This window comes from Macaca thibetana, chromosome 7 (genome assembly GCF_024542745.1).
Source record: "Macaca thibetana thibetana isolate TM-01 chromosome 7, ASM2454274v1, whole genome shotgun sequence".
Taxonomy (NCBI): Eukaryota; Metazoa; Chordata; class Mammalia; order Primates; family Cercopithecidae; genus Macaca; species Macaca thibetana.
In genome coordinates, this window is record NC_065584.1 from 86,994,065 (window position 1) to 87,012,528 (window position 18,464).

The 18,464-nt window shown below is 45.6% G+C and overlaps 1 protein-coding gene and 1 long non-coding RNA gene across 8 annotated transcripts in view; both read left to right on the forward strand.

Annotated features, from left to right (window-relative positions):
* LOC126958375 (uncharacterized) overlaps positions 1 to 4,107 on the forward strand; it is a 17,026-nt gene extending 12,919 nt beyond the window's left edge. The window contains exons 3-4 of one of the 2 annotated variants that reach the window (XR_007727168.1): positions 444 to 540; positions 3,714 to 4,107. This is a non-coding gene — a long non-coding RNA (uncharacterized LOC126958375). The remainder of the gene's footprint in view (positions 1 to 443; positions 541 to 3,713) is intronic. The other variant, XR_007727167.1, reaches the window with a different exon arrangement.
* The window catches only part of RNASE1 (ribonuclease A family member 1, pancreatic), a 223,082-nt gene extending 205,240 nt beyond the window's left edge, over positions 1 to 17,842 (forward strand). For 4 of the 6 annotated variants that reach the window (XM_050796601.1, XM_050796604.1, XM_050796603.1 and 1 more), the window contains exons 2-3: positions 16,359 to 16,406; positions 17,110 to 17,842. In XM_050796601.1, coding sequence (XP_050652558.1) covers positions 16,359 to 16,406; positions 17,110 to 17,593 — 532 coding nt within the window. In that variant the 3' untranslated portion in view covers positions 17,594 to 17,842. Of the gene's footprint in view, positions 1 to 16,352; positions 16,407 to 16,871; positions 16,955 to 17,109 lie in introns of those variants that run through there. The other 2 variants (XM_050796606.1, XM_050796605.1) reach the window with 2 other exon arrangements.
* The last annotated feature ends 622 nt before the right edge of the window (positions 17,843 to 18,464 follow it).

Consider the following 18,464-nt stretch of genomic DNA (forward strand, 5'->3'; position numbering starts at 1 on the left):
TCACCTAATCCACTCCTAACATTAGAAAAAGCTCCAAAAATTAGATTCCGGCCCTCAAACCCCACAACGGGACCTAATTAATCTCGCCTTCAAGGTGTACAATAATGGAGTAGAGGCAGCCAAGTAGCAACGTATTTCTGAGTTGCAATTACTTGCCTCCATTGTGAGAGAAACCCCAGCCATATCTCCAGAACACAAGAACTTTAATACGTCTGAACCACAGTGGCCAGGCGTTCCTCCAGGACCACCTCCCCAAGGATCTTGCTTCAGGTGCTAGAAATCTGGCCACTGGGCCAAGGAATGCCTGCAGCCTGGGATTCCTCCTAAGCTGTGTCCCATATGTGTGGGACCCCACTGGAAACCAGACTGTCCAACCCCCCTGGCAGCCACTCCCAGAGCCCCTGGAACTCTGGCTTAAGGCTACCTGACTGACTCCTTCCCAGATGTTCTTGGCTTAGCAGCTGAAGACTGATGCTGCCTGATCGCCTCAGAAGCCTCCTGGACCTTCATGGATGCTTTGGGTAACTCTTACAGTGGAGGGTAAGTCTGTCCCCTTCTTAATCAATATGGAGGCCACCCACTCCACATTATTTTCTTTTCAAGGGCCTGTTTCCCTTGCCTCCATAACCATTGTGGATATTGACAGCCAGGCTACTAAACCTCTTAAAACTTCCCAACTCTGGTGCCAACTTGGACAACATTCTTTTATGCACTCCTTTTAAGCTATCCCCACCTGCCCAGCTCCCTTATCAGGTCAAGACATTTTAACTAAATTATGTGTTTCCCTGACTATTCCTGGGCTACAGTCACACCTCATTGCTGCCCTTTTCCCCAGTTCAAAGCCTCCTTTGCATCCTCCCCTTGTATCTCCCCACCTTAATCCACAAGTATGGGATACCTCTACTCCCTCCTTGGCAACCAATCATGCACCCCTTACCATCCCTTTAAAACCTAATCACCCTACCCCACTTAACACCAATATCCCATCCCACAGCACGCTTTATAAGGATTAAAGCCTGTTGTCACTTTCCTGTTACAGCATGGCCTTTTAAAGCCTATAAACTCTCCTTACAATTCCCTCATTTTACCTGTTCAAAAACCAGACAAATCTTACAGGTTAGTTCAGGATCTGTGCCTTATCAACCAAATTGTCTTGCTTATCCACCCCATGGTGCCTAACCCACATACTCTCCTATCCTCGGTACCTCCCTCCACAACACATTCTGTTCTAGGTAAACCTAGCTGACCCCATAAATCCTAAATCCTTTCTCCACTCCCCTTTCCGTTCCTTAAAAAGCAGCCCTAGGCCGGGCGCGGTGGCTCAAGCCTGTAATCCCAGCACTTTGGGAGGCCGAGATGGGTGGATCACGACGTCAGGAGTTCGAGACCATCCTGGCTAACACGGTGAAACCCCGTCTCTACTAAAAAATACAAAAAACTAGCCGGGCGAGGTGGTGGGCGCCTGTAGTCCCAGCTACTCGGGAGGCTGAGGCAGGAGAATGACGTAAAAACCCGGGAGGCGGAGCTTGCAATGAGCTGAGATCCGGCCACTGCACTCCAGCCTGGGCGACACAGCAAGACTCCGTTTCACAAAAAAAAAAAAAAAAAAAAAAAAAAAAAAAAGCAGCCCTAAAATCTGCTCCCACACTATCTCTCCCTAACTCATCCCAACTCTTTTCATTACACACAGCCGAAGTACAGGGCTGTGCGGTCAGAATTCTTACACAAGAACTGGGACTATGCCCTGTAGCATTTCTGTCCAAACAACTTGACCTTACTGTTTTAGCATAGCCCTCATGTCTGCATGTGGTGGCTGCCACTTCTTTAAAACTTTTAGAGGCCGTCAAAACTCACAAACTATGCTCAACTCACTCTCTACAGTTCTCATAACTTCCAAAATCTATTTTCTTCCTCACACCTGACACACATACTTTCTGCTCCCCAGCTCCTTCAGCTGTACTCACTCTCTGTTGAGTCTCCCACAGTTACTATTGTTCCTGGCCCGGACTTCAATCTGGCCTCCCACATTATTTCTGATACCACACCTGACCCCCATGAATGTATCTCTCTGATACACCTGGCATTCACTCCATTTCCGCATATTTCCTTCTTTCCTGTTCCTCACCCTGTTCATACCTGGTTTATTGATGGCAGTTCCGCCAGGCCTAATTGCCACACAGGCTATTAGGCAGGCTATGCTGTAATATCTTCCATATCTATCATTGAGGCTACTGCTCTGCCCTCCTCCACTACTTCTCAGCAAGCCAAACTCATTGCCTTAACTCGAGCCCTCACTCTTGCAAAGGAATTATGTGTCAATATTTATACTGACTGTAAATATGCCTTCCATATCCTGCACCACCTTGCTGTTATATGGGCTGAAAGAGGTTTTCTCACTATGCAAGGGTCCTCCATCATTAATGTCTCTTTAAAAAAAAAAAAAAAAAAAAAACAACTCTTCTCAAGGCCACTTTACTTCCAAAGGAAGCTGGAGTCATACACTGCAAGGGCCACCAAAGGCATCAGATCCCATCGCTCAAAGCAATGCTTATGCTGACAAGGTAGCTAAAGAAGCAGCTAGCATTCAAACTTCCGTCCCTCACAGCCAGCTTTTCTCCTTATTGGTTACTCCCACCTACTTTCCTACTGAAAGTTCCACCTATCAATCTCTTCTCACACAAGGCAAATGGTTCTTGGACCAAGGAAAATATCTCCTTCCAGCCTCACAGGCCCATTCTATTCTATCGTCATTTCATAATCTCTTCCAAGTAGGTTACAAGCTGCTAGCCTACCTCTTAGAACCTCTCATTTCCTTTCCATTATGGAAATCTATCCTCAAGGAAATCACTTCTCAGTGTTCCATCTGCTATTCTACTACTCCTCAGGGATTGTTCGGGCCCCCTCCCTTCCCTACACATCAAGCTTGGGGATTTGCCCCCACCCAGGACTGGCAAATTGACTTTACTCAAATGCCCTGAGTCAGGAAACTAAAAAACCACTTTCACTGGATGGGTAGAGGCCTTTCCCACAGGGTCTGAGAAGGCCATCACAGTCATTTCTTCCCTTCTGTCATACATAATTCCTCGGTTTGACATTCCTACCTCTATACAGTTCGATAATGGACTGGCCTTTATTAGTCACATCACCCAAGCAGTTTCTCAGGCTCTTGATATTCAGTGGAAACTTCATACCCCTTACCGTCCTCAGTCTTCAGGAAAGGTAGAACAGACTGATGGTCTTTTAAAAACACACCTCACCAAGCTCAGCCTCCAACTTAACAAAAAGGACTCTGTCAAGAATAGAGCCCAAAAACTCAACAACCAAGCAAGTAATCACACTGAACCCTCTTGGACACTCTCTAATTGGATGTCCTGGGTCTTCCCAATTCTTAGTTCTTTAATACCTGCTTTTCTTCTTCTCTTATTCAGACCTTGTGTCTTTGGTTTCTCAATTCATACAAAACCACATCCAGGCCATCACCAATAATTCTATATGACAAATGCTCCTTCTAACAACCCCACAATATCACCCCTTACCCCAAAATCTTTCTTCAGTTGAATCTCTCCCACTGTAGGTTCCCACACCACCCCTGATCCCACTCGAAGCAGCCCTGAGAAACGTTGCACATTATCTCTCCATACCACCCCCCCCCAACATTTTCACCACCCCAACACTTCACCTCTATTTTGTTTTGTTTTTCTTATTAATATAAGAAGACAGGAATGTCAGGCCTCTGAGCCCAAGCTAAGCCATCATATCCCCTGTGACCTGCACATATACATCCAGATGGCCTGAAGCAACTGAAGAGCCACAAAAGAAGTGAAAGCAGCCTTAACTGATGACATTTCATCATTGTGATTTGTTTCTGACCCACCCTAACTGATCAATGTACTTTGTAATCTCCACCACCCTTAAGAAGGTTCTTTGTAATTCTCCCCACCCTTGAGAATGTACTTTGTGAGATCCACCCCCTGCCCACAAAACATAGCTCCTAACTCTACCGCCTATCCCAAAACCTATAAGAACTAATGATAATCCCACCAGCCTTTGCTGATTCCTTTTTCAGACTCAGCCCGCCTGCACCCAGGTGAAATAAACAGCTTTGTTGCTCACACAAAGCCTGTTGGTGGACTCTCTTCTCATGGACACGTGTGACAAGAACCATGTTCAGTGGGCAGGAACTCAGCCAGATTGGATTGGAGTGAGGGAAGCAGGTCAGACAATGGGTCAGAAGACTGAATTTAGTGACAGATAACAGGCTCCATTTAAGCAAATGTGAGTCTTGTTCTCTAAATGAGATAACACTGGCCTCTCTTCACCTTGATAGGCCTGATAGGCTCCCCCATCCATGTGCTTTGTCCCTTGGCAATATGTCCTCCTATGGAAAAAGAGGCACTGTCATGCCATTGTGACAGTCCTCAAGATTAACAGAAGGAGGAGGCAGGAGATGGAAGATGTGATAGGAAACATTGTTTTTTTTTGTTGTTGTTTTTTTTTTTTTTTTTTTTTTTTTTGAGATAGAGTATCACTCTGTCACCCAGGCTGGAGTGCAGTGTCATGATCTCGGCTCACTGCAACCTCCACCCCCTGGGTTCAAGCAATTCTCCTGCCTCGGCCTCCCTAGAAGCTTGGATTACAGACACGTGCTACCACACCTGGCTAATTTTTGTATTTTTAGTAGAGACGGGGTTTCATCATGTTGGCCAGGCTGGTCTCGAACTCCTGACCTCAAGTGATCTGCCCACCTGGGCCTCCCAAAGTGCTGGGATTACAGGCATGCATCACTGCACCCAACCAGAAACATTTCTAAGCAATTATTTTCCTCCAGACCTTGCTTCCTTGATGAAGCCAGCGTGTGAGACCTCTTCAAAGAGAGGGAGGCTACTGCTTGGAGGAGCTGTCCTCCTAGAGGCCTGGTCCCCCTAAGAAGGCTTCCCTTCCTCCAGTGTCGCTGTGGAATCAACAAATGCCCCCACGGACTGAAGAGTGGGAGGCCTGACCTGCTCACCCACACTCCAGCTGCCCCAGTGAAGGGTCCCTAATGAGACCTCAGTAGGAGTCCCCAATGCTGCAACTCCTCGGAAGGGGTCAGCAGCAAAGCCGTTTGTTTTCTCCCACCACAATTCCCAGCAGGAAGAGATGTGGGAGGACTCTAGGGGAAATCCAGACCTAGAAGAAGAGATCAGTTTCACCGTAAGTGCAGCCCTTTGGGTGCACATCCTGGAGGCAGTCTCCCCATTTGAAGCGTACCTGCCAGCACGGTATAGTGAGAATGCTGCCACACAGAGTGGGGAAGCCAGGGCCGAGGATGCTTTCCACCTCTGCTGCCAAGGTGCTGTCTGACCTTGGTCTGCCCTGGCCCTCAGTCTCCTCCTGTGTACAATGGGAGGAAGTTACTTGGTTGGAAGTACAATGGGAGGAAGTTACATTGCTTGGGTCTTTTTGTTCCTTGAGTTCAAAGGTAAATATCTGTATTTTCTTTCATGTGGGAGTCCTGGTCAAAAGTTCATACTTTAACGACCTCAGCAATAAGCTCTTAGAGGTACTGGGGCAGGTGGGCTGTCCCTTAGGGAAGGGATGGGAGGCACTGGTGCCTGCTGTAGAGGGGAATGGTGGTGTTGGTGGGTTGAGTCAGGGATAGGAAAAGTTCTCGGAAAATGGATGAAGTCAAGAGATCACTGAACAACCCAGGCTGAAAGGGAATCAGGTCTTCTGTAATCAGGAACCACAGTTAACGAAGTCTCTATCTTTCTTTAGACACCCTGGCAACATCTGATTTCCATTTTACAAGACCAGGGCTGGTCTGTGGGGGTGGGAAGGGACATAAGGAGAGTGAGGAAAACTGATAGTGTCAGGAGGCTGGGATGGTGGCGCCAGGGGAGGTGGAGGCCCCCTGTGTGTTCTGGAGACCAGACTGTTGACTACACCTAGTGGGCTCACAGGCCAGTCAGGGCTACTGTCTGGGAAAGTAGAAACTGTGCCTGCTGGGCCTCAGTCAAGGGCTCAAGCATCAGAACCTCTTTCTACCCCAGTTCATGCTGTGGGGTGGAGGTGGGGGTGGGGGTGGGAGTGGGAGCCTAATGGACAGAGAGGTGGAGAGTCTTATAAAAGGGGAATAAACACAAGAATGACAGCCAGCACAGCCATGGTTGCATTTTCCCCTTCAGTAGTTGGTTTGTCACATGAAGCAAAACGTTGCAGTGTGGACAGGAGACACAAATTAGGAAAAGAATGCATAATGTTTCACTGGGGAGGAGGTGTCTCAGTTGAGGCCTATAAATGCTTAGTTTTGGATTGGGCTTGAGGGGCTATACTGTCTCCTAAGAGACTCTTTTGCCCATAGGATCATAAAATCTCCCAAGTTCCTGCAATTCAAATTGACCTTTGCTGCAGTCAGCAAAATTGTGTAGATTGGGATGGGGGCAGATGTGTTACTTGAGAGAACATGGGAGAGGTGGGTCTTCCCACATCTGTTTCTAAGATATAGTTCTAACCTCCTAGGGCTACCTTTGGCTTTAGGAGGATTTCAGGGATTAATTTCCAGGCACTCTGTGAAAAGGGCAAAAATGTACTTCCCTTCATCTCCCCATCAAAGCCTGGGAGCAGGTCAGTTACTGGTGTGGTTTCCTGATGTGACTGTGGTCTGGGGAGACTGCCCTGAACTCTCAAGTTTGTCCTCCCTTCAAAAATTCAAACTTGGGACCTGGATAGCCCAGCCATGTTCAGTCACAGAGAAGATGGCATTTTGGGAAAAGCACTAAGAAATCTGATGTCTTCACTGCAGAGTCACTTTCTAAGGAGGACAGACTCGGGCTCCCAAGGACTTGAAGTAGGCCAGTTGCACTCATACCTTCTGGAGCCCATCAGACTCCATCTCCTTGTTTCTCACCTTCCTGCAATTGGATGATTCCCCCCCTCACACCATTCCTTCACACTCAGGCTTATCACAAGTTTCTGCGGAGAGATTTTGGGGAGCCAGGAGATGCTCCTCCCAAGAAAATGATTCAGCTATATCCACCCTCATTGAGAGAAGTCCTTTTAAATAGTAGCCATATATATATATATATATATATTTTTATTAAAGACAGAGTGTCGCTCTGTTGCCCAGGTTAGAGTGCAGTGGTGTGATCTCGGCTCACTGCAACCTCCGCCTCCTAGGTTCAAGTGATTCTCCTGCCTCAGCCTCCTGAGTAGCTGCGATTACAGGCGTGCACCACTATGCCTGGCTAATTTTTATATTTTTGGTAGAAACGGGGTTTCACCAAGTTGGTCAGGCTGGTCTTGAGCTCCTGACCTCATGATCTGCCCACCTCAGCCTCCCATAGTGCTGTGATTACAGGTGTGAGCCACCACACCCGGCCCTGACAGGGTTCTAAATGATTCTGGATTCTTAAGAAAAGGGAGACGGACAGACAGTTTCTGTATAGATGTGTAGAAGAAGCGAGACAGGGAAGGAGCTCAGGAAGGAGAGACTGAGACCTGAAGACGAAGCACAGCTTTTCTGAAGCTGCATTCCTGCCCCTCACATGCCCTCCTGCCCCTCACATGCCCTCCTGTCCCTCACATGCCCTCCTGCCCCTCACATGCCTTCAAACGCCCTCGGACTCAGATATACTTCCTCAGACATGACTGAGAATGAACTTTTAAATGTATCTGTCCCAAATTCTTTAATGTCTGAGGCCACTGAGAGAGAGAAGAGAGAAAGAGTCCCCAGACGGAGGGAACTTAAGATGGAGGTCTCTGACTCTGCCACTTCCACTGTAGTCTCTTGCCCAGTTCCGCTCCGTGATCTGTCATAGGTCAGCATTAGACCGTAAGTGGCCTAAGTGCACACGATTCAGGGAACAGGACTCTGCAGGCCAGAAATGAACTTCCTACAAAAGAGGAAGAGTTGGCCGGGTGCGATGGCTCACACCTGTAATCCCAGTGCTTTGGGAGGCCGAGGCAGGCGGATCGCTTGTGGACAGGAGTTCAAGACGAGCCTGGCCAACATGGCGAAACCCCATCTCTACTTAAAAAAAAAAAAAAAAAAGCCGAGCATGGTGGCAGGTGCCTGTAATCTCAGCTACTCAGGAGGCTGAGGTAGGAGAATTGTTTTAATCCAGGAGGCGGAGGTTGCAGTGAGCTGAGATGGGCAACAGCTGTCTCAAAATAAAATAAAATAAATAAAATAAAATAAATAAAAAATAAAGGGAATGAGTTGAGGGATGTCATCTTGGCTGTTACCCTACTTTATCTTCACGGGCATCTGGGTTGTAGGGAATGGGTGAGAGGTGTGGGACAGCACGGGCTTCGGATCTCTTTTGGCTGCTTCTTCCATCCTTTCTCCTCACTTCCTTCCCCTTTCAAATGCCATTCCCATCCCTTTGTCTGCCCCCACTTTTCCATCTTTTCCTGTTCTAATTTTCCTTTGCCTTCTTACTTTCTGGGGTTCAAAAGGAATCCCAGAGTACCATCTATTGTATGTGTGTGCATATTGTATGCATGTGCATGTAGGGTGTGTGTGTGCTCGTACATGTGTATTTGGGGGGCTGTGCTGAGCTTTTGGAGCCAGCCTAATGATAGGACATCCTTCAGATTATCTGAGCTCTTCTTGTAAAAACGTCCTTACCCTGTACATATCCACTTCCTTTTTCTTCTAAAGATCTTGTGGAAATGAACACAGCCACCCAAATGAGAGTAAGTAAAGGCTGTTTATTCAGAGTTGGCCACAGATGGCAGGCAACCACCATCACTTGCATTTGGCAGACACTCACAGCAGGCAGGAGAATGGGAATCTTTACAATGGAAAACAGGGAAGGCTTCAGGGATGTTCTGGTTGCAGACTGCAGCACGGGGAAGCTGTGAGTGGGCTACTGGAAGCAGGGCATCCTATGTGACGGATTAGGGATGCATATTGGCTTTCTCTGATTAGTCGTAATTTGGAGAAGTGGAAATAAATATTAGGAAACTTTTCGGTTATTAATCAAGTCCATAAAGAGAGACTTTCAGGCAAGGAAAAAATTAAAAAATAAAATAGGAATAATCAAGTCCCAGCTATTTGGGACCAATGTATAGGAGTTCTTTGGCTTCCTGGATTGTTTGCTGTGGACTGGCTTCTCATCCTTATTGCTGGAGACTACAGGTCAGAGTTCCATCTTTATATATGGCCTGGCCATTTTTCATTTGTATGATCAGTCTTCAGTCCCCCCGCCCTGGCTTTTGGTCATTCTCTGACTTCTCAGAAATTGACCAACTCAGGGAAAGTTAGAATTTCAGATCTTCACCAATCATAAATTGTTCAGTATCTTCATAGTGACCTGGATTGTGAGATCTTCTGATCTTTCTATTGTATCATTATGGCAATCATCTGATGAGAGAGTGGCTGCATAGAAGCATTTAAAACTCTGGATAAAATGGAACAAACTAGCATCATAACCACTGTCACAAAAACAAGAACAATTGATAGTCTCTCTGAGATGCTTTGGAACCAGGAAATCCAATTGCTTAACCTAGGCCAAGAAAACAAATCCCATAGGCCGTGAGGACCTTAGAGATCCAAATATTAATAGGTTTTTTTTTTTGAAGCAATATATAGTCTTTTTTTTTTTTTCTTAACCTTGCCTGTGTCCTCGACCTAAGTATCACAAGAAGCGTTGGCAATGGTGCAGACAAAATTGAAGTGGCCTTCCAATTGTGTGAAATTTTGAATCTCTTCTTCAGTTGTGAAACATGAACCCAAAGGTTGGTTCCTTGGAGTTTCACTGCTGTATCTATTGTTAACAGTATCTGATAAGGTCTCTTCCTTTTGAATGAAGTTCAAAAGCAGTTATTCTCTGATTTTTCTTCCAGTAGACAAATCCACTAGTTGAGGATCACGGAGAGGTTGTTTGGGAAGATTTTGTAGGAAGGGGGCCTTAATCTGTTGGTGATAGGACCGGGTACATTACATGAGTCCCCTGTAGTGTCTTGTCATGTCTGCATGGAGTAGGACAGACTCTAGTATTGGAGGTGAAATCTCTAAATGTATGGACCTTACAGGTATCAATTCATAGGGGGATAACCTATGTGTCTCCAAGAGAGTGGCCTGTATATCCATAAAGGATAGTGGATATACTTTTGGGCAAGGGAGCTCAAGAGTTTCTGAAATTTTTGCTTATTTTAATTTAAGGATGCCATGGGTCCTTTTAGCCTTTCCAGGAAATTGTGGGTGGTAAGGATGGTGTCATTTTTGAGTAAGAGTTCTTTTATAAAGGTCGCCTTAAAGTGTGTGCCTCAGTCACTTGATATAAAAGGTGGGATGCCCCAGGTGGAAAACACAAAATCAAGTGGCTTGTTCACAGCTGTAAGGGCTGTCGCTTTTTGGCAAAGAAATTCTTCAACTCATCCTGAAAACAGAAATACAATATCTAAAACATATTCAAATCCTATGAAGAGTGAAAGCCTGTTAAGTGTCTTGTGAAATAAAATTTATGCAAGGCGATTGATTTGGACTGGGCTCCTGCACTAAGCCTAACAGATCAAACAAATATGGTATGTTGTTTGATCTGTTAGGCTTAGTTGTTTACAGGCGTACAATATGTTGTAGCTGAGCTTTAACTAATTGCAGGAGACTCTGTAACCAATTAACCAATTAAGCTGTAACTAATGAAGCTGCCTCTGCACCATGCTTCTTTTGTCTCCTATAAATGCTATCAGATTATGTCATCGGTTGGAGTTCTCTGAATTTCCTCTGGTTCCAAATTGTGCCTGATTTTTGAACTGTTTTTGTTTTGTTTCGTTTTTGCTTTGTTTGCTCTGTTTTGTTCTGCTTTTCTTTGCTCAAATAAACTCAGCTAAAATGTACCCTCGTCTAAGGTTTTATTCCATGTAACAGTCTGAAGATGTCCAAAGACACTTTGTTTTCTGGCCATGTCCCAACTTTACAGTTTTTCCAGAGTTATATTTTTGACAGGTGACACATGGCCCAAAAGTAAGCTCAGTTATCTTTTCAGTTTTCCTACCAATGTTTACTTAAGACAGTAACCAATTTGTCTATGCCACAATGGGTGGCATTCATGGAGAAATCCCGATAATGTAGGGGAGGAAATATCTTTCTTATCTGTCTTAACTTCTAAGGCAGGGCTCTGTAAGAGAAGGCAGATTAAAAAGTGAAAAGCATACACGTTTATTTAATCTACGTTTTATATGGCATGGAAGCCATCTGGAAATGAACCAGTTTGGGTAGATGCTTATATACTAAGTTAAACAAAGAGCAGTAAATTGTGAAAACAAGTCAAAGGGATATGGGCTAGGGTTGTTAATTATGGAGAAGTGGCTAGGGAGATAAGGGCTAGTTTAACAAGGTTTATTTGCCGTTTTCTGTCAACCTCAGCTGCCCCCATTTCTGGTGATAAGAATGTCTTCCTTCACTGAGCTTACTTTTGGGCCATGCGTCACCTGCTGTTCTTGCATCTGCTGTTTTTCAAGGGCTTTTAATTCAAAATAATCCATATGCCAGAATGGCATATTTTGGGGTGGTATGTTTTGAACTCATTTAGTAATATCTACTTGAGATTATCTGGGTGCCACCAAGCAGCATCAGGAATCATCTGAGTGAAGAGTACAACCAGATGTTTTCCATTCTTTTTCAAAATCAGTCAACACTTTATAATGGCCTCTTTGAATCCCCCAGAGATTTATCCTTTGAAGGCATAGATAGAGTCACAAGCTTGGTTAAAGTAGCTTCTTTGGCATAATGATCGGCTAGAGAATTTCCTTTAGTTTTCATATTGTCTCTTTTTATGTGGACCTCTACCTATATAATAGCCACCTCTCTAGAAAGTGGGGGTGCATCTGAAAGTTACTTAACTTGCTGTCCATTTCTAATGCCTATTTTCTTTCTTTTTTCTTTTTTCTTTTTTTTTTTTTTTGAGACAGAGATTTTGCTCGTGTTGCCCAGGCTGGAGTGCAATGGTGCGATCTCGGCTCACCACAACCTCTGCCTCCCGGGTTCAAGTGATTCTCCTGCCTCAGCCTTCCTGAGTAGCTGGGATTACAGGCATGCGCCACCACGCCCGGCTAATTTTGTGTGTTTAGTACAGACAGGGTTTCTCTATGCTGGTCAGGCTGGTCTCGAACTCCCAACCTCAGGTGATCTACCCACCTCGGCCTCCCAAAGTGCTGAGATTACAGGCATGAGCTACCACACCCAGCCTTCTAATGCCTATTTTCAAAGCATCTCAAAATCATATGCTATTCCAAAAGCATACCTGCAGTCTGTACTTATGTTTGCTCTCTGGTCTTTGTTTAGTTGACAAATTCTAGTAAATGCAATACATTTTGCTATCTGGGCTGATTTTACTACAGGTAGTAGACTTTTTCTTAAGGAGAGTTTAAAATAGGGATAGCATAGCCTACTAATAACATAGGGAACCAGAATATGCCAGCTCAATAATTTTGAGCTGATTATTTTGAAAAACAGTAAATGCAGGAAAAACTCGAAAAACAGGACTCATCATTTCCACAGCTGCCTCTCCCCTCTTCCTTCCCTGCTGTGAAAGAACTATAAATTTCCTTTTTTTTTCTTTGAAACAGAGTCTCTCTCCATCACCCAGGCTGGAGTACAGTGGTATAATCATGACTCACTGCAGCCTCCACCTCCAACGTTCTCCCACCTCAGCCCCCTGAGAAGCTGAGGCTATAGGAGTGTGCCACCATGCCTGGCTAGTTTTGTATATTTTGTAGAAAAAGGGTTTCGCATGTTGCCCAGACTGGTCTCAAACTCCTAAACTCAAGCAATCTGCCTGCCTTGGTCTCTCAAAGGACTGGGATTACAGGCGTGAGCTACCACGCCTAGCCAAGATTCCCTTTTGTAAGATAAATTTCCATGTATATTCCCATTTGTACAGATGTCTCCCTTTCCTGTGCCAGGAAGGGGAGGACTTAATCACGGAGGACTTATCAATGGAGAAGGCAACCAACTTGAATTTGCGTAACGAACTTTACTAAACAACCCTTATATACTGTACACTTCCTAGTCCACTTGTCGCAACCTCCCCTGAAGCTCAAAACTCCTTTCCTATGTGCAGAGACAAAAGTGACTCCATCTTGAATGCATTCACTATAAATCCTGCCTTGAGATCAAAACAACCTTGATGTTATCATGCAAATTATGGGCTATGACAAATACAGCATTCTTGCCTGTTCTGAAGGGTTGCCTTTCATTGTCTCTATACAGCACTTTATATACCCCTTTTCCCTGTGGTATATAAGCTGTGGGTCTGGGGAATAGCAGTGCTGAGATTTACCTGTCTTGCTGCTGCCCAAGACGACACTTCCGTCTATAAGTTCCCCAGTAGAATAAAACACTCTTTACTGACAAATTGAATTTGTCTGCCTCATTCTTTAGTTTCTAGGCTCCTTCAGCATTTGGGGCCACTTCACATATGTGGCCCTTTCATGGAACACTGTCTTATCACTTCTGCACAATTTTCTTTGTCAAAATGGCCTAGAAACTCTCAGGTTTAATTGCTTCTTTGAGTCTTCACTTCTTTTTTTATGAAGACTTCCATATTCATGTCGAATATTAATATTAAATTAAATTTTTATGCCTTTTCTCCTGTTAAATCTGTCTTTTGTCATTTTAATTTACAGAGCCCCCAGCCCTAGACTCTAGGAGGGTAAAGGAAGAATTGATTTTTCTTCCCTCAGTGTACTAACCTCAAGTGTCAATTTTGTGGTATGATCCATCAGTAAATCATATTAGGTCCAGGTTCTCAATAGGAGTTGTTAATAAATCTGACTGACATGCCGAATGTTCCCTGCTGAGGTAAGACAATCAAGAGGCTCCCCTTCCAGTAGGGACAGACAGTGGCAGAATTCAGTCTGCTGCAGAGATGAGTAGTAATGTGAGAGGGAGAGAGCGATAGAATCTTATAAGAGGTTAATCAGCTGCCTGAAATGTGCAGTGAGTTCTCAGTCAGGTGTAATGCCTGTGCTGCATGAGAACCAGGAGGTCAAGCAGGGAGCCTAGAACAAGTTCAGCAGAAGCAACAACAAATGTGGGGTGGCATCTACTGCCCTAAGACAAGCGGGGCTATGCCTTTGCAACTGGGTCAAGGATAATGCTGCAGTAAGGGCTTTTGATGGTTCCCTATGAAGTGCAGTTAAAACTCCACGGGCTTGTCTAGATTGCTATGCATAAATAGACAAAATGGCTTCCTGTAGTTTCAGGATTCCTAGGGCCAGGGGCTGTTGAAGAGCCTTATTATAGTTACAGAAGATCTGTTCACATCTGAACCGTGGTTCTGCAATCATCTTGCTGGGTGGAGGCCACTTTTGTGCAGCCACGCCCAGTGCCTTAGTGGGGTCCACCTGACTAACCCAAACCATCCCACCAGGCGCCTTTCGGGTAAGTCCTGTGCCTTATCTATGTCTGTATCCCACAGTTGAATGAATGAATGAACACATTCTAACTTGACTATTCAAGATAATGAAAGTATTATTTAAGACTCAGAAAAATAAAATATAGGTAGGGGCTGGGGGAGTAAGCAAACTATAGGAGCCAAGAAAAAATTCCCCTTTCACCCTCCGAAGTTTCGCTGAAAATCAACTGACAAAAGACAGTTTAATAGGGAAAACTGCATACAATTTTATTTATCAGAGTTTTACACTGTAGCAGGACGAACCGCAGACAAAACTCCTCAGACACGGGATTAAAGAAGGAAGAGGTTTTTTATTCGGCCGGGAGCATCAGCAGACTTGCATCTTAAGAGCTGAGCTCCCCGAAAAAGAAATACTTGGCCTTTTTAAAGGCTTACAACCTTAAGGAGTCCACGTGAAAGGGTCGTGATAAACTGAGCAAGCGTGGGAAACGTGACTGGGGGCTACATGCATCAGCTAACAGAACAAAAAGTTTTACAATGCTTTTTTCATACAGTGTCTGGAATTTACAGATAACACAAGCAGTTTAGGTCAGGGGTTGATGTTATTATTATTACTTTTTTTAACTCCTAGGGTCGGGTGGTGGTGCCAAGGTTGTCTGGCTGTTTATCTTTCTTTTGTTTCTTTGTCTGTTTCTTCCTGTCTTGTGAACTAGGCAAGGTGGGGGGAGGAGGGCAGCAGGAGTAGTAGTGGTCTCCTTCCTTAACACAACACGGGGGCCTTCAGAAGACCCAAAGATAGAGGGGAAAGTGGGCATTTTTACACTTAGGTATCAACAAAGTATGAACAGCTGTGTAGAAATGTGATTGGACAACAGGGGTGAGATCTAATGAAAATAGACTGAGTGGGGAAACCCAGCAAGGCCTCCCTGTCTAGATTCTTCTTGGCCTCCCTGAGCATTCGTTCTTTTTTCTGGGTATGGGGGGCAGGACCTTCTTTGGAATGAGGATCTTATGACCTACAACCACACAACGTAGGTCAGATAATTTCACCATGGCCACTTTTTACACAGAAAGGCTGAAACAGTCTGAATACAGAGCACGAAGGGATATTTTGATAATTCTTACTCCACAGGTATCCAAACTGTTACTCAGCAAAAGGACAGGTCTCTTTCTAGGAGTGCATTCTGCTGCTAACAAATATGATATGCTTTGTATTTTTTACCCAAAAAGAATTTGAGATTTGGGATTTAAGTTTATCTTCAGTTTCTCTACTCAATTCCCACCTACCAGTGGTTCTGATCAGTAGATAAGAACAGCTCCATCCTCTCGATGCCCCCAGAGCAGGGGGAGGAGGGTGGGCGGGAAGTGACCAGAACTGGGTGAGCTCACCCTAGAAGCCTCCTCCTCCTCCCTATTCAGTTACTCCCCGTTTCTTCTCCAGATCTGGGAAGCCTTCCAGCTGGGGGCAGCAGGACAGCCTCCATTCCCCCCGACCCCACCTTCCACCCCCGGGAGAGGTACTGTTGGGAGAATACCCTCCTAAAAAGAGACTTGGGTTTTGCTCCCTAGGAGCCCTGGAATAGCCTTGGCCAGAATTCCACATCTCCCATCAGTACCTCTCCTGAGGAGAGGGCCTCCCTTTCCCGTGATCACCTTTTGCGTCCTTTGTTAACCTCCAAGTCTACTTGGTGAAAACGGCCCACGAAGAAGTAACAAGGACTTTGTCCCTAGTGTGTCAGGTTTGGGCACCAGTGCTGTAGTGGCTTTCTCTGCTGCTCCTTGTGCATCAGCAGACAGATGTGGTTTACATAGGAGGAAAGACTAATGTAGGCAAAGATTTGCTCTTTCTTCAGCAGCCCTGGAAAGATGGTGGCCTGGGTGATTCACCACTCCTTCCTCACGTCCTTGATTTTATTTCAACTGAGTTCGATATGCTCCTCCCACCCTTTTCCTCTTGGAAGCCAAACCCCTTTGTAATCTGTATAAGGTCCATACCCCAGGAGCTGAGTGACTGCAGAAACTGGCCTTCCATCTCTCTCAGACACCAAGCTGCAGATCCAGGTAAGCAGTCCAAGAGGTGTTCTCAGGTGCCGCTTCTGCTTCAGGGTTGGAGAGGAAGAAGCTAGGGCCAGTCCACAGCACTGAGAAAGCTTGGATGATGCTAGCGCTGAAAAAATGTGGCCCAGGCAAACATCAGCTGGAGGCAGAGGGGTCGGGGTGGAACGTGCAGGCTGCAGAGCATCCATGGAACTGGAAAAGAAGGAGCCCTCAAGTTGGGGGAAGCCAGCATTTCTCTTTGGAATACAACGGAATCCTTTATGAGGCCAGTGTCAGGCACTGGCCTGAGTTCCCTTATGCTGTAAGACAACAAGACTCTGTCACCCATGGTCCTAGATGTTGGGGATACAATTTGGTTCATGATTTATTCAAACTGATGTTTCGATGAGCCATTTGAGCACTGGATACAAATGTATTTTGGATCAAAGAAACACCAGTATTCAAAGATAGAAACTGACAGGATTTTAGGTCACTTCGTAGGTCACCACCTAAACGGGAAAAAGACCTCGCTTTGGAGAGTGGCAATAAAACGCTTGTGGAGAAGGATACACGTGAGTGTCTCATTACACAAAAAACCTCAGGAAGTGGGACGGACATCTTTCTGGTTGACCTGAGACAGAAACTGTAAGCCAGGGAAGCCATAGGTGGGAGCTGGAGTTCTTTTTCTAAGAGGGCTCTTTTCCTTCTGTCTCCTTTTCTCAATTAGGCTTTTCCGGGAAAGTGAGGCCACCATGGCTCTGGATAAGTCTGTCATCCTGCTCCCTCTGCTTGTCCTGGTGCTGCTGGTGCTGGGCTGCCTGGGCAGGGAATCCCGGGCCAAGAAATTCCAGCGGCAGCACATGGACTCAGGCAGTTCCCCCAGCAGCAACTCCACCTACTGCAACCAAATGATGAAGCGCCGGAGTATGACGCACGGGCGGTGCAAACCAGTGAACACCTTTGTGCATGAGCCCCTGGTAGATGTCCAGAATGTCTGCTTCCAGGAAAAGGTCACCTGCAAGAACGGGCAGACCAACTGCTTCAAGAGCAAGTCCAGCATGCACATCACAGACTGCCGCCTGACAAACGGCTCCAGGTACCCCAACTGTGCATACCGGACCAGCCCGAAGGAGAGACACATCATTGTGGCCTGTGAAGGGAGCCCACATGTGCCAGTCCACTTCGATGCTTCTGTGGAGGACTCAACCTAAGGTCAGAGCAGCGAGATACCCCACCTCCCTCAGCCTCATCCTTTCCACAGCTGCCTCTTCCCTCTTCCCTCTTCCTTCCCTGCTATGAAAGAAGTAACTCCAGTTAGGGCTCCTAGTCAACACACTCATGCTTCCTTTTCCTGAGTCCCACCCCTGCGTGATTTTGGGGGTGAAGAGTGGGTTGTGAGGTGGGCCCCATGTTAACCCCTCCACTCTTTCTTTCAATAAAGCACAGTTGCAAGCACTTGATTTCTGAAGCGGTTCTGTCTAGGTACTGTTTCTGGCATTGGCTTCCAGCAAGGGGCAAGAACTGTAAATCTGATTCGCTTTGGAGAACGGTGAATGAAGTAATTAAATGCTTTCCCTTCTGACTTGGATTTTAGTGGCTTGAGAAAATTCCTTTCCTTGTAGATTCCTTGATGCCAAACCTAAAACTATTAAGTGTGGGCTGTTCTAGACAAAAGGGAGCAACAGCCTGGGACACTGCCATGCAGGGTGAACTGACAGAGGGGTGAAGCTCAAATACAGTCATTCTGTGGCACAGAAGGAAGGTGAGTGCAACCTCAGGAAGACCCTGCTTAGCCTCAGGATGAGGAAGAGGAGTCAATGAAATGATGATCCTAAATTTCCATTCTCTTTTTTTTTTTTTTGAGTAAGCTATTACTAAATCAGAAAAATGGGCACCTCTTAGTTGGAAAGTCAGAATCTTACATTTTAGAGCTAGAAGTGACTTTGGAGAGCATGGAATTGAGGGATAGCAAGTAGATTTCAGTTTGTGTACCAACTCTAATTGGAAGTGCCGGTCGGGCATGGTGGCTTACACCTGTAATCCCAGCATTTTGGGAGGCTGAGGCGGGTGGATCACCTGAGG